Source organism: Ornithorhynchus anatinus, chromosome 12, assembly GCF_004115215.2.
Source record: "Ornithorhynchus anatinus isolate Pmale09 chromosome 12, mOrnAna1.pri.v4, whole genome shotgun sequence".
Lineage (NCBI taxonomy): Eukaryota > Metazoa > Chordata > Mammalia > Monotremata > Ornithorhynchidae > Ornithorhynchus > Ornithorhynchus anatinus.
Genome location: NC_041739.1, coordinates 19294113 through 19306556, shown reverse-complemented (window position 1 = coordinate 19306556; position 12444 = coordinate 19294113). Strand labels below are relative to the sequence as shown.

At 42.5% G+C, this 12444-nt stretch overlaps 2 protein-coding genes across 2 annotated transcripts; both read right to left on the bottom strand.

The window, feature by feature from the left end:
• Positions 1-1964: 1964 nt before the first annotated feature.
• On the bottom strand, positions 1965-3179 carry LOC107548026 (fibrinogen alpha chain-like). Its single transcript, XM_016228276.2, has 2 exons — positions 3167-3179; positions 1965-2946 (listed from the first exon to the last, which is right to left on the bottom strand). Exons 1-2 carry the CDS (start codon positions 3177-3179, stop codon positions 2147-2149), a joined length of 813 nt encoding a protein of 270 aa, XP_016083762.1. The 3' UTR covers positions 1965-2146.
• LOC100081457 (fibrinogen alpha chain) lies at positions 3159-9858 on the bottom strand. Its single transcript, XM_016228288.3, has 5 exons — positions 9751-9858; positions 6980-7108; positions 6289-6472; positions 4964-5109; positions 3159-4519 (listed from the first exon to the last, which is right to left on the bottom strand). The coding sequence occupies exons 1-5, from the start codon at positions 9832-9834 to the stop codon at positions 3335-3337; spliced, it is 1728 nt and encodes a 575-aa protein (XP_016083774.2). The 5' UTR covers positions 9835-9858; the 3' UTR covers positions 3159-3334.
• Positions 9859-12444: the final 2586 nt, after the last annotated feature.

Below are 12444 nucleotides of genomic sequence, written 5' to 3'. Positions count from 1 at the left end.
ATTAAGATGCACTGGTTCAAATTGGTGGAAGTTTCTCTAACAGACTTTTCCTAGGTCCCTTACCAAAATTGACCCATTTAAAACTCAATTGCATGAAATGCCATCTTAAATATCTTGGCCTGTGGTAGCCTTCAAACACTCTAAAATGCTTCCCAGATGACTCCTGAAATGCATTAAATATAAGCAGGTCAGTTATCACTGAAGTAGCATTTGCATAAGTTCAGCAAGAATACAATTTTTCAGAGTTTTAATGCCATTTTTAGTCATGTGGCATTAAGGGGGCGCTTAGTTGATATGGGCACAAATTGCCTAAGGGGTATTTGTTTGGATAATGGGCATGACTGGGCACCTCTATCTGATCGTCCACCAACCAGTTGAGGGATTGATTTATGATCCACAAACAACCTGTGCCCTGGAACAAGGGACCCTGTGAGGGAACAGGATACTCCAGGAGTGTCAAGGCCCTGCCGTGAGGTCCTGAGGGTGGCAGACCCCTGTGCTGAGTGGTCAGTGCCCTCCCCCCACCTCCCACCCCCAACCCAGTTGGGGAATGCTGGCATCCCCTCAGTGAGTCCTTTAAACCAGGTCTCCACAGGAGGCAGAGTAGACTAGGTCTCCCCAATCCCTCCTATCTTTAAATATCTGCTGCTGCTAGAGGGGTAGAAGCCAGGATCACAGAATTATCCCATCTTCCTCTTCCCTGGCTCCACCCCCTTGTTGTTAGACCGGCAACTACCTAGTTTAAACCACTTAGACAATGAGTGAGGTGACAAAATAAGGTCACTCATTTATCAAGTCATCAAGTCATCTGACTTTCCCAGATAAATCCGTGCTGGTTCAAAATGATGATACACTTTCATGAAACAGGTAAAGGACTGATTCCTGTAACTCACCGAAAGAAGAAGCAAATCATCAATTTATTATATCAATTCAGCAAGGATGTTGCTTGGCTGAACCCCTTGCTCCTGCACTAGAAATTTCTGACCATTGGGCATCAATCCTACTGACTTCCGCACAAGGAGTGGCAGCATGGCCTAAGAAAGAGCTGGCCTGGGTGCCGTTCAGGCCGAAAGCAGCAGTGGGCCCCAGAAACCCCCCCCCGACAGCTAGGTCACCTGACTAACAAGTCCTGGAACTGGGATAGCTTTTCTGGAAAACACTCAACAAATGGTCTATTAAGGACCCTTTCAGGCCTCGCATCCACAAGAAGCAGTATGGTCTAGTGGATAGAGCATGGGCCTGGGAGTCAGAAGGACCTGGGTTCTAATCCTGGCTCCACCACTTGTCTGCTGGGTGACCTTGGGAAGGTCATTTCATTTCTCCATGCCTCGGTCACCTCATCTGTAAAATAGCAATGAAGACTATGAGAGGGATTGTGTCCTACCGGATTTGCTTGTATTCATCTCAACGTGCAGTACAGCGCCTGGCATAGTAAGCGCTTAACATTTACCACAATTATCCTCTACTGGGATGGTTTTATGATATCCAACTGGAATATGATGCAATGACTTGTCTGCAACCCTTCCAATCCTGAGACTGAATGCTATGTACTGGATTACCTGATGATTTCTTTAAAACTCTGCTATTATAATAAATGTGCATATGTTAAGTGCATACTATGTTCAAGCACGGTACTAAGCTCTAGGGTAGATACTAGATAATTAGGTCAGACACAGTCCCTGTATCATATGGGGCTCACAGTCTTAAGTGGGAAAGAGACCATGTATTTGGTCCCCATTTTGCAGATGAGGCAACTGAGGCACACGGAGGTTAAGTCCAAGTCCCATAGCAGCAAGTGGCATTGAGGATAAAGAACCCAGGTCCTCTTACTCCCAGGCCTGTGTTCTTTCCACTAAGCCACGTTGCTACAAGTCATGTCAATATTATCATGAGTTACCGTCTTTGAAAGTGATAGTAGGACCTCTGAAGCACACAGGCTCTTGTAAAGAATCCTCCCAAAGCCATTTTTCAGATGAAATCATTCACACAATTTTTATTTTTAAAAACACAGCCGTGTCTCAGTTACATTCAGTTACAGTACAAAGGGTAATAAAAACAGCACCATAAATTTGTCGTTGAGTTGGAAGACCCCTCCATCCCGTCACCTCTACCCTTGCTCTGTCCTCAAACACTCTCCCCCCCTCCACTAAAAAATCCCTCCATTTCCCACTTCTGCCAACTGGGTTTCTAGGGGCCTGATTTTCATTCGGACAGTCCTGAGGGAGTAGTCAGACCCTCGGAATGGGATCCAGACCACCCCATTCTCAATCTCATACGGACTATTGTTCCGTGGGTCATACTGGCCCCCGGGATAATAGATGCCGTTGAGATTAGCCCCTTGACAGTTGTTATACCACCAGCCGCCGCCATACACTTCAGCACAGTTCTCTTCCCACTGGTCCGCATCCCTGTCGAAGGTGCTGAACTGCATGTTGGCATGAGAGGTATACTCTGTCCCTTCCTCCAAGGAGCCCAGGAGCAGGGCATCCCCTGCTGTGCCCTCGAAGGCGGACACCCGGAGGACGTACCCTTCTGCCTCGGAACCTACGTGGACATTATACTCTGCATAGGCCTCGTTGCCTGACCAGTCCTCTAATTCGACCCGAAGGACCGTGTCCCTCTGGGTCAGCAAGTGGAGGTGTTCGTTGCCTAGCCAGAACTCTCCTTCCCCTTTGGCATCCAGGCTGCCGAAACCTTCCTTGTAGTCCTGCCAGGTCCGGTTAAAATTCACCGATCCATCCAATCTCTGTTGGATCAAGAGCCATCCTCCCAAACCGGTCTCTTGGTCGCAATAAACAGAAAAAACCTTACTGGATCCCGCTGGCTTGATACTGAAAATGCCACTTTGGGCCCCCGCAGGGTGTGTTTGTAGGACATCATCGCAGTCTAAAAAAAAAATTTGAGCTGGTTGGCAGAAGTTAATCGCAGTCAACTTTACAAAGGAGACTCAGGCAGGCTGGGACCCAATTCAGATAGCAATAAGGTGGATTCTGGCTACCTGGCCTGGCCTTCTTTGCTTTGTCGGGGGGTGCTTATGATGGGACAAAGGCTATGCAGAAGGGGCATTTTGCACCTCCAAACTGCAGTAGGTCTTCCCACTTCCTTGCAACTTACAATTACTAATTTGGAATGAACAGTTCCATCCCTTGGGCAACTCATAAATTACATCGAGGTATCATTTATTGTTACTGTTTTAGGAAATTTATCCTCCCTGCCCTCAATGTCAACTGAGACACATGCTTTAATCTGATGAGTAAAATGGGCCGCCCCTGGGCCAGTGTGCCCTTTTTTTTAACGCTGATAACCACTGGCTCAGTTAACTCAAAGTCTAGTTTCAGAGGGGTTGAGAGATACCTCTGGGACGGTGCAAGGATTTGCTGCTTCTTACGTTCAAGCTCTCCGCCGTGGTCTTTCTGCCTCCCTCAACTTCAGCTTCTTTGTACGACTTTGTTTCAAAAGTGGAGCCATCTCTGCTGAAAGAAGAGCTACTGGACACGACTGTTTTGGTGGAGGTAACTCCCTGGGTCTTGGAGGGGGTGAAGTCGGGTGTGTCAATATGGCTGAAATCTTCACTCCTGCCGTCACCGTGTTCCATGAATGTGTCTGATTCTGATTTTTGAGAATGTGAGTGCTGGGTGCCAAATTTAGAATCCCCTCTGCCAGGGTTCAGGCCTTGATATCTGGTTCCAGTTGCACTAGACTCGAAGAAACTCAGTGCATCAGTTAGCCTGGAATTAAAATCACCTCGTCCCTCAGAGGTACCATCAGGGGTCCCTCTTGAATTGAAGATGCCTCCTGTGCCTAAATCGAACCCTACACCTGCCAAGTCAGAACAGTCAGAGCCATCATCAGAGGTCAACACTTCTTTGGTAACTTCTTTGGGGCCTTCGGGTCCATTAACGATGGTCTTGGTGACAGTTTTGGAACAGGAACTGCGTTTGGTGGTGAAGAGGCCAGAGGTGTCCTTGCTGCCAACTGGGAACTCTTTCCCCGGTCCAGAAGTAAAAAATTTGCTACTGTGGGATGACCCTGTTCCAAATTTCATACTTCCTGCTGTTTCTCTAGATGAGCCCTCCCACCTGGTGTTTCCCCAGCTAGGATTTCCAGGCTTGGAATCCCAGGGTTCTACATCTGGGTACCTCGAGCTATCCGGCCTGGAGCTCGAAGGCCCCGAACTTGCAGACCCTATTCCTGTTCCATAAGATGAAGAGTCCGGAGCAGAACCCCTCTCTTTTCCTGGATTCTCCAACACCATTTCCACCTGCTTCATGCTCTCCAGAGCAGCCCACTCTGAAGGAGCTTTCTGAAGCTGACTTTTGAAATTCCCTGGCAAGAAATCCTTTGTGGGTTTCATTTTCAAGATGGGTAAGCTCTGCCTGTCTCTGGAGGGGAGCAGGTTGATTTTGGAAAGCTGTTCAAGCATCTTTTGGTGCTGTTTGTAGAACTCCAAGTCAACTTCATATTGATATGCCCTATTACATGATCCCTTGCAGGATCGGACCTTAATATCGATATCCACCTAGAGAGAGGAAGAAAGGAAGGGAAAGAGAACGAGATAGGGAAAGACAGACAGATTGAGGAGAGAAAAGGCAAATCATAAATAAATGCTCCTTGGGGAGACCAGAGGGTGAGTGTTTTTTTTGAAATTGCTTCCCCTTCCCAGACTAGCAGAAAGAAACCACCCAAAATTCTTCATTTAATAGGGTGAGCTTGGAGGAGGTGTCGCATCATATAAATGCCAAGTCTCCTGCAATGTTAGAATGCTATGCACATGTGTTCTTATCTATTAAGGCAGTTTGAGTTCATCCAATTATAAAATAGGGCCCTCCACCAGTTGCTAAGAATCATCACCAAGTCAGGCGATGGCTAGAACCCCTGAATGTTGCTGGCAAGGATAACCTCTCCTAGCTGCCTTTGTCATTGGGATTTTAAAATAGAAATCTCTAGGTTGAGGGTCACCTACCTCCAGACGCTTCATCTCTACTAGCTGATCTCGAACACTGCTCTGCAGGTTTATAATTCTCTGTGCTTGGTCACTGACTTTGCGCTTCAGGGTTTCAATTCTTCTTCTCAAATCTTCTGACACTTGTCCAAATAAATTGTCATTTTCTGAAATGGAAAATGTTGATGATATTGGTGAGGTTAAGTGATCTATATTAGACTAACCAAGGCAAAGTCTCCCAGCCTTATGAAAATTCGCTGTATTTCCTTGTTTTGAGGAGTTAAGCTAAAAGGCACTCGCTTTTTATTTTAATAGTCATATTTGGATGATGGGGAAGCCACCCTTATTGAATCACCATCATTGATTGAGGTGACAGCTAATTAGCATCACAATTTGTGACTTTCAGAAGTGCACAGGAGGGTAAAATGATAAATCTGGTTGAACTATGTCCCCATTGGATATCAGGAGGCTTGCTAATGTTTCTCACTGTAGTTATTGCAAACAATGGCAGATCTGGTTTTCAGGTACCTCTCAAATGCTCTAGTTAACTTCTTCCTACAATTTCAGTTTTAAAATAACGATGATACTAATAGTAATAATATCAATAATAGTATTTTTTAGGCACTTGCTATGTGTCAAGCACTGTGCTAAGTGCTGGGGTAGATTCAATTCAAGCAGACATGGTTCCTGTCCCACCTGGGGCTCTCTGTCTAGGGTGAAGAAAGAACAGGGATTTAATACCCATTTTACAGATGATGAAACTCAGGCACAGAGAAGCTAAGTGACTTGTTCAAGGCCATTCACACAGAGAAGCTAGGTCTCCTGACTTCCAGTCTTGTGTTAAAACATTACTTAAGATCTAGGCCTCATTTTGCATTTGTATTTACTGACTTCTGATCAGTTTTAGTTTGAAGTATTGGGATAAGAACTTAAAGCATGTTAAAGTTTGAATTGAATTAGATTCTAGCTCTATCCCCAAAACTATGTGTCTTGAGGAGCTGATGAAAAGGATAGTATAATTTTTTTTCTTGATTGAAGGCTTTGGGAACAATACCTTTAAATGTTAACAGCCTATCTGCCCTCTACCTTGTCAGTGTAACTTGGGAAAGAACACCAATTTATGGGTGCTCTTAATACATGTAAACTCTTTGTGCCTCAGTTTTTTAGCTGTTACATGGGGATAAAAATGTCCATTCTTCCCTATCTTAGGGAGATATTAGAAAAATATAAAAGGAAGCATCAGAGAAAGCTCTCTTCATAGAGGCCCAGGAGAAATCTAAAGAACTATTAGACATCACCCATACAATCCTTGTTATAACCCAAAGCACGAATTCCCCACAGCTCACCATTGCCACTGACCAAATCCCCTCTGATAAGTTCTAGCATCTCTCTGGTTACTGAACTGGAATCTTTATTACTTCTCTGATGTTCAAATAGCAAGTTTCTGAGTTTGGTGATTCTGTTGGTAAAATCTTGACTGGTTTCATCGATCAGCCCCTTCAATCTGCAGCCAGAGGGGCATTTATAAGTCTAAAAAGGAAAAAAAGAACGGATTAAATTATTCAAAGAGTTCATTTTTCTTAGATATTTTGATGTTGTTCTTCCTCAGTTATTATATACTTCATCTTCCCCTGTGATCAGAATGACTGAAGTCCCTGGGAAAACACTGGAATGAAGAACTGCATTTAGTCAGTGTTGCCTGAACTTTGAAGTCCCAGTCTTTGGACTTCCCAACCTCTAACCCCAATTGTACAACTGTATTAATCAAAATGAAAATGTCTTTTACCAAACATAAACATTGGTAATCAACCCACTGCTATGTAATACATTTAGGGAGTGATAAAATTAGTGCTACTGGAGTGCCATGATCCTACTTCCCATCTTGCCACTCCAAAGAGTTCAGGTTATAAGGAATGATTTACCAGATAACTCTGAAAGAGAGTTATACCTTTTACCTGGTGAACAGAAAACTGTTGGAAAAGGGTGATAGTGTGAGGCACAAGTCAGTCTTAACCTTTATCTTCTTTATGGTCTTACCCAATCATCATCAGTACAGAAGGGCCAATCCTGGTCCTTGCAGTCAGAATGGACATTCTCCATCACGCGAGGACCCCGACCTGTGGCTCCTAATGATGAGAACTCACTTTCATCACCTCCATTGCCAACCTTACAGGAATCAAAGCAGAAAAATTAAGCTTAATTTTGCAGGTGGCAGAAAGCTCATATAGGTGAATGTTCTGGGGGATACCCCCCAGAGGAAAACTATAAGGGGACATGGGGAGGGTAGAAGGACAGAATAGCAATTACATTCATTAGCTAAATGTCTGGACTTTGTACTTCCACTTCTCCTGGATACATTCATGGCTTAGTGGAAAGAGCACGGGCTTAGGAGTCAGGCATCGTAGGTTCTAATTCCAGCTTCACTACTTATCAGCTGTGTGACTTTGGGCAAGTCACTTAACTTCTCTGTGCCTCAGTTACCTCATCTGTAAAATGGGGACTAAGATTGTGAGCCCAATTTGGGACAACCTCATTACCTTGTATATTGCCCCAGTGCTTAGAACAGTGCTTGGCACATTGTAAGTGCTTAACAAAAACAGTGATTATTATTATTATTGTTATTATTCAAACTGCCACCTGTTCATTATAGATTCTCCTCCTTTTCTTGTTACTACAGGAAAAAAGGGAGTTATGAATAGATATTTGTAAAAAAATTTAATATGGGGGTGTATTTTCAGGTAACAAATATGAGTAAATAATAAGAGCTTTTTTTCAAAGTAGCCTGAGAGTACTAATACAATGATATCCAGATTGTATATATGCAGAATATGCTGGAGAAATTCCTGTAAAGAAATAATCATTATTTGTTCATTTAAAGGTTATATCTATTATCAATCAATCAATAGTATTACTGGGCACTAACTCTCTGCAAAGCAATGTATTAAGTGCTTGGTAGAGTTCAATAAAGTAAGTAGACACAATCCCTATTCTCAAGATGCTTATTTTCACTATTAACTATTTTTTTAGTTTGATTAATATTTTGGATATTAGGCAAATTCTGTGGACAAATTGACAGAATATTTGAATTATTTGAAATGAGCAATGAACTAGAGTCTAACTAGTCCAGGATATGTTTGGGGGTAGATCAATTATAATGAAGATATTTTTAAAATAGCTGTAGTGATCCAGGATGCAATCAGTAATGAGAAAAATGTTTCAACATCATTTTTTTAAAAAATGGTATTTGTGTTAAGAGTTTACTATGTACCAGGCACTATTCTAAACACTGGAGCTTAGTAGAAGGTTGGATACAGTCCATGTCCCACGTGGAAGTCACAATCTTAATCCCCATTTTATAGATGTAAAAACTGAGGCACAGAGAAGACAAGTGACTTGGCCCAGGTCACACAGCAGACAAGTGGCAGACTGGGAATTACAACCCAGGTCTTTCTGATTCCCAGGCCCCTGCTCTATCCATTAGGTCATGCTGCTTCTCATTATTATCATTATTGCAATTATATTGTATTATATTATTACTGCAATTACTATTAGACCATCTAGAGCCCATGGAGTGCCTAGATGACAAAACTCTCTAAGATTAGAGCTAACAGCCAATTAGGACTAACTAATAATAATCTTATTATTATTATTATTGAGGTTTTGACTCCTCCCTCTAAAGATGCCACCCTTCATGTTATGCAGCAGGGCCTCTAGTCTAATTATCCTTTCAATAGAACAGTACCCCAAAGGAGCATGATTATTATTTTCCGGAAGCAAGAAACGCATTCATCTAGTAAGGAAAATACAACTATATCATTTAAAGACATTACAAAATATAATAATTTTTAAATAGACAATACTTTAAAAGGAAGCACAGAACATTGAAATCCCCAATAATGAAAAAAACAAACCCTCCTTTAACCAATAGCCTTAATCTCCTCCCAAACCAACAAGGAATAAAACTGCCCCGTTTGATTTTATCATCCTTTTGTCTCTGTTGAAAGCTAAAGGTGCTGTCAGTTAGTAAAAAGCAGTTTACTGAAGGGAAGACAAGGAGGAAAAATAGCAGGCATAACTAGCATCTGGATAACTGCAGGCACATAAAGTGCTCAAGGAGTTTGAAAGTCATTTCTGAGTGATACTACTTAATTTTCACAACTAAGCTTCAGATTTGAAGTTGGCTTCTTTGATTTTGTGACTGGAACATTCACTGGCACATGAGACTGAAGCTACTTCCCCAAACCCGCCTCATTTTACCAACTCACCTTTCCTGAATTGCTACAATGTATTTTCAAACAGATTTTTTCCTCTTTCTTTCATTAAAAGTGTAATAGGAGAACTCCTAGAGCTCAACTATACCAAAAACCACCTATTCCAGTCAGAATTCTCAAAGACCAAGAGATTAGAAACTGGAACTCTCATGACTGGATAATAAACCTCTTTTAATCAAATAACTGGGCCAGGAGTCACAGCACCTAGCCCCCATTCGGAGGCTCAGGCAAGATCAGCTACAAAAGAACAAGCTGAGAGATTTCAGTTTCTCCTGAAGTGTGTATATACATTGGTCCACCTCAGACCTCTTTCCTCTTATACTCATATTAATTGCTTTCTATACTTTAATGAACCAGGTGTATCTGGGAAAAGGTTCCCTTTCATAGACACCCTAAATTTAGCTTGGGACCAGCGTTAGCATAGCTTATAAATGATTCAAAGATAAGGTTGGGGAGAAGAGGCATTCTTCAGGAAGAGCATGGTCATAAATCAGAATTTTAGGAAAGAATGAAAAGAGAAAACAAGTGGAACCATACCCAAGCTGTGCCCAGCAAGCACAGCACCACGCAGGAGATCCTCATGAGTAGCATCTCCTGAGAGGGTGAAGGATGGGGTTGCATAGAAAACTCCAGCTGAAAGATATTTTAGAATCCTTCTTTACTCCCATTTAAACCCTGGAGGGAGGATAGATTAATCATTATTCTCCCTTCTGTTTACAGGGTCAACATGTGCTCTGTATGCTCTTTGTCTAGCAGGTTGACATCCCTGTAAGTCTTGCTTAATTTTCCGCGCCTGTTTGTCTCTGATAAATTTTGTTGCAACTGGAATGTTAAATTCAAATGTTAGATGGGGGAGGAACTCATTCCCGGAAGAATGAGTCAGAAGTATCCTGGAAGTGATTTTGAAAAAGACAAAGATTACACAGGACATAGAAGAAGCCTCCCACACCTTTCCTTACCCCTTTTCTGCTCCTCCCCCCACCCCATTTTTTGTCCCTCCCCCTTAGGGTGGAGGGGAACTGTGTTTAAGTGTTTTTTAAACAGGACTCTTTGGACGCCAGTGTGAAAACTTAAAAAATTCCAAGGATTGCTATCTTACTGAGTAGAATACCTAGAATGACCACTTCTTTCAGTGACTGTTGCCCTGTGTTCGCTCTGGTTTGATGGATGTTTTCATTTTCTGTGTTTTCTAAAGCATAAAAAAGTGAAGTGATTATAAGGAATGCTTATAAAGTATTAGGACTTGTATGAAGATTGAAAAATATCTAACCCCAGCCACTTCTGAAAGAAGATGAAATGGGACTAGAGGGTGGAAAGAGACTCGATACAGTATTTGGAGGTGCTTCTTTTTCTGGGGTCATTCAGTCTTGAAGGGAAAGAGGAAATTCCTTTTTTAAAGATGTAAGTATGTGCCTATAGAATTGAGGTTATAGGTAAAATGCACGGTGGGCGTGAAGCAGCTCTGAACAATGTCTTGGAGGTAGGAAAATTTTTTCACAGAAAAACCCCATTCCCCACTTTCTTTCCTTGGATAGAAATGTCTCCTTAATGTGAACGTTTTGATTTACTTACCACCTTTTGGGAAACTTCCATTTCCAACACACATAGAAATAGGGAAACACCAGAGAATTCCTGAGGCAAACTGCCGTGTTTAGCCTTTGTTGGAAAATGGCACTATTGTTCATGATTGTGCTGTTTGGGGGTGTGGCTGGAAAGATCCTTCCACCAGGTGGAGTCCCTTCAGATAAATACATAGGTGTTATGGGGCTGGGAGTGGGGAAGAGCAAAGGGAGCAAGTCAGGGTGACACAAAAGGGAGTGGGAGATGAGGAAATGGGGAGGGGGGCCTAGTCTGGAAAGACCTCTTGGAAGAGATGAGCCTTCAATAAGACTTTGAAAGGAGGAGGAGAGTAATTATCTATCATATTTGAGGGAGGCGTTCCAGGCCAGAGGCAGAATATGGGCTAGGGGTTAGTGGTGAGATGTTAGCACAAGAGGAACAAAGTATGTGGGCTGGGTTGGAGAAGGAGAGAAACTAAGTGAGGTAGGAGGGGGCAAGGTGGTGGAGTGCTTTGAAGCCAAAGGTGAAGAGTTTTTGTTTGATGTGGATGGGCAACCACTGGAGTGTTTTGAGGAGCAGGATGACAAGTTCTGAGGTCCTCTGAGTGTTCCCTTGAATTATTAGTTACAGTGCTAGTGTCTTAGTGTTAGAGCATGGTATTCTGTAAATAAGTTATTTGGTGTGACCTTGGCAAGTTACTTCATTTTGTAAGTCTTTGTATGAGTCAACTTTGGTTTTGAAATACATGAACACTTTTGCTTTCCAGGGGTATTGTGAAGGCAAATGAAGAAGTGTGTTATGAAGAGTGAATAAATGAATGTAATTTATTTATAAATAGTGACCGACTAGACTTTATCCGTTTGTGGTACTGACAAATCTAGAGGCTAATGTGGATATTGCTGACTGTGCCATCAAATGTGCAGGTGTCGATTGCTATCCTGCATCTGTAGGAGGGTTTGGACTGCAGATAAATTTCTCTGGCAACCACATAATAATACTTGTTAAGTGCTTTCTATGAACCAAGAACTGTTTTAAGTGCTGGGGTAAATACAAGATCAGCAGGTCCCTCACGGGGCTCACAATCTAAGTAGGAGGGAGAACAGGTAATGAATCCCCACTTTGCAAATGAGGGGACTGAGGCACTGAGAAGTTAAGTGACTTGACCAAGGTCACACAGCAGGTTCATGGCAGAGCTGAGATTAGAACCCAGGTCCTCTGAGACCCGGGCCCCTAATCAATCCGCTAGGCCATGCTACTTCCTAATAAGAAGGCTTGTATCTGGATTCCGATTATACAGAAAATTAAGTTATAGTGCTTGTCCAGGATCACTGGATTTTGCTTGATAAACTGAAAAAATGTACATGTAAAAGCATACAAAAAGCATAATAGCATCTGAAATGATGTATGATAGGGAATATTATGATTGAATGAGACTATAAAGCATGGCGAAGTATTATCTTCAAAGTCCAGTGAAAGCTTAGAGTACTCATCATGATTCATGCATCTTGCAGCTTGTTTGTATTAGGGCAAAGGCAGAATTATCAGCATGCGACCCCAGCTTGAGGGATTGTGAAGTTCTGCCACACTCTGAGTCTCTATGGGCTGGCTCTCCTTCACAAGTATGATCTCTTAGGAAGTGTTGGTAAAGATCTATGAATATAGAGACTAGAG